We start from the raw sequence: 715 nt of genomic DNA, 5'->3' as shown, positions 1-715 counted from the left end.
TCCGATCCTTTACTCGGTTCCGATCCAGACGTTGCGGTGAAGGTGTCAGTCGACCCATTTGTTTGCTGCGTATTCGCTTCAGAATTCGAATCTAATGTTGCAAGCTGTGACGAATCGTTCGTCTCTGGATTCACCAACGCTTTATTTGGATCAGATGTCGGAGGCTGTGCCAAATCATCCGCCTCTGAGTTATTCCACTGTGTGCTATCACCGTTATTGACATCCGGAATTGGCGTTGTCACCACATCCTCGTCCGATCCTTTACTCGATTCCGATCCGGACGTTGCAGTAAAGGTCTCGATTGATCCATTTGTTTGCTGCGTATTCGCTTCCGAATTCGAATCTGTTGTTGCAAGCTGTGACGAATCGTTCGTCTCTGGATTCACCCACTGTTTATTTAAATCTGATGTCGGAGGCTGTATGAAATCATTCGTCTCTGGGTTATTCCACTGTGTGCTATCACCGTTATTAAAATCTGGAATTAGCGTTGTCACCACATTCTCGTCCGATCCTTTGCTCGCTTCTGATCCGGACGTTGCGGTAAAGGTCTCGATTGACCCATTTGTTTGCTGCGTATTCGCTTCAGTATTCGAATCTGTTGTTGCAAGCTGTGACGAATCGTTCGTCTCTGGATCCACCAACGCTTTATTTGAATCTGATGTCGGAGGCTGTGACAAATCATTCGTCTCTGAGTTATCCCACTGTGTGCTATCAA

General features: G+C 46.6%; 1 protein-coding gene across 1 annotated transcript in view; it reads right to left on the bottom strand.

Moving 5' to 3' along the window:
- Positions 1-715, bottom strand: part of PHALS_09120 (uncharacterized protein) — a gene marked incomplete at both ends in the record, with an annotated part of 1,013 nt that overhangs the window by 62 nt on the left and 236 nt on the right. Inside the window, one exon of the mRNA XM_024724562.1 lies at positions 14-708. Within this exon, the coding sequence (XP_024575426.1) occupies positions 14-708 (695 nt within the window). The remainder of the gene's footprint in view (positions 1-13; positions 709-715) is intronic.

This window comes from Plasmopara halstedii (genome assembly GCF_900000015.1).
Source record: "Plasmopara halstedii genome assembly, contig: Scaffold_350, whole genome shotgun sequence".
In the NCBI taxonomy this organism is placed as follows: Eukaryota; Oomycota; class Peronosporomycetes; order Peronosporales; family Peronosporaceae; genus Plasmopara; species Plasmopara halstedii.
The sequence above is the reverse complement of the archived record's forward strand: the minus strand, read 5'-3'. Positions and strand labels throughout refer to the sequence as shown.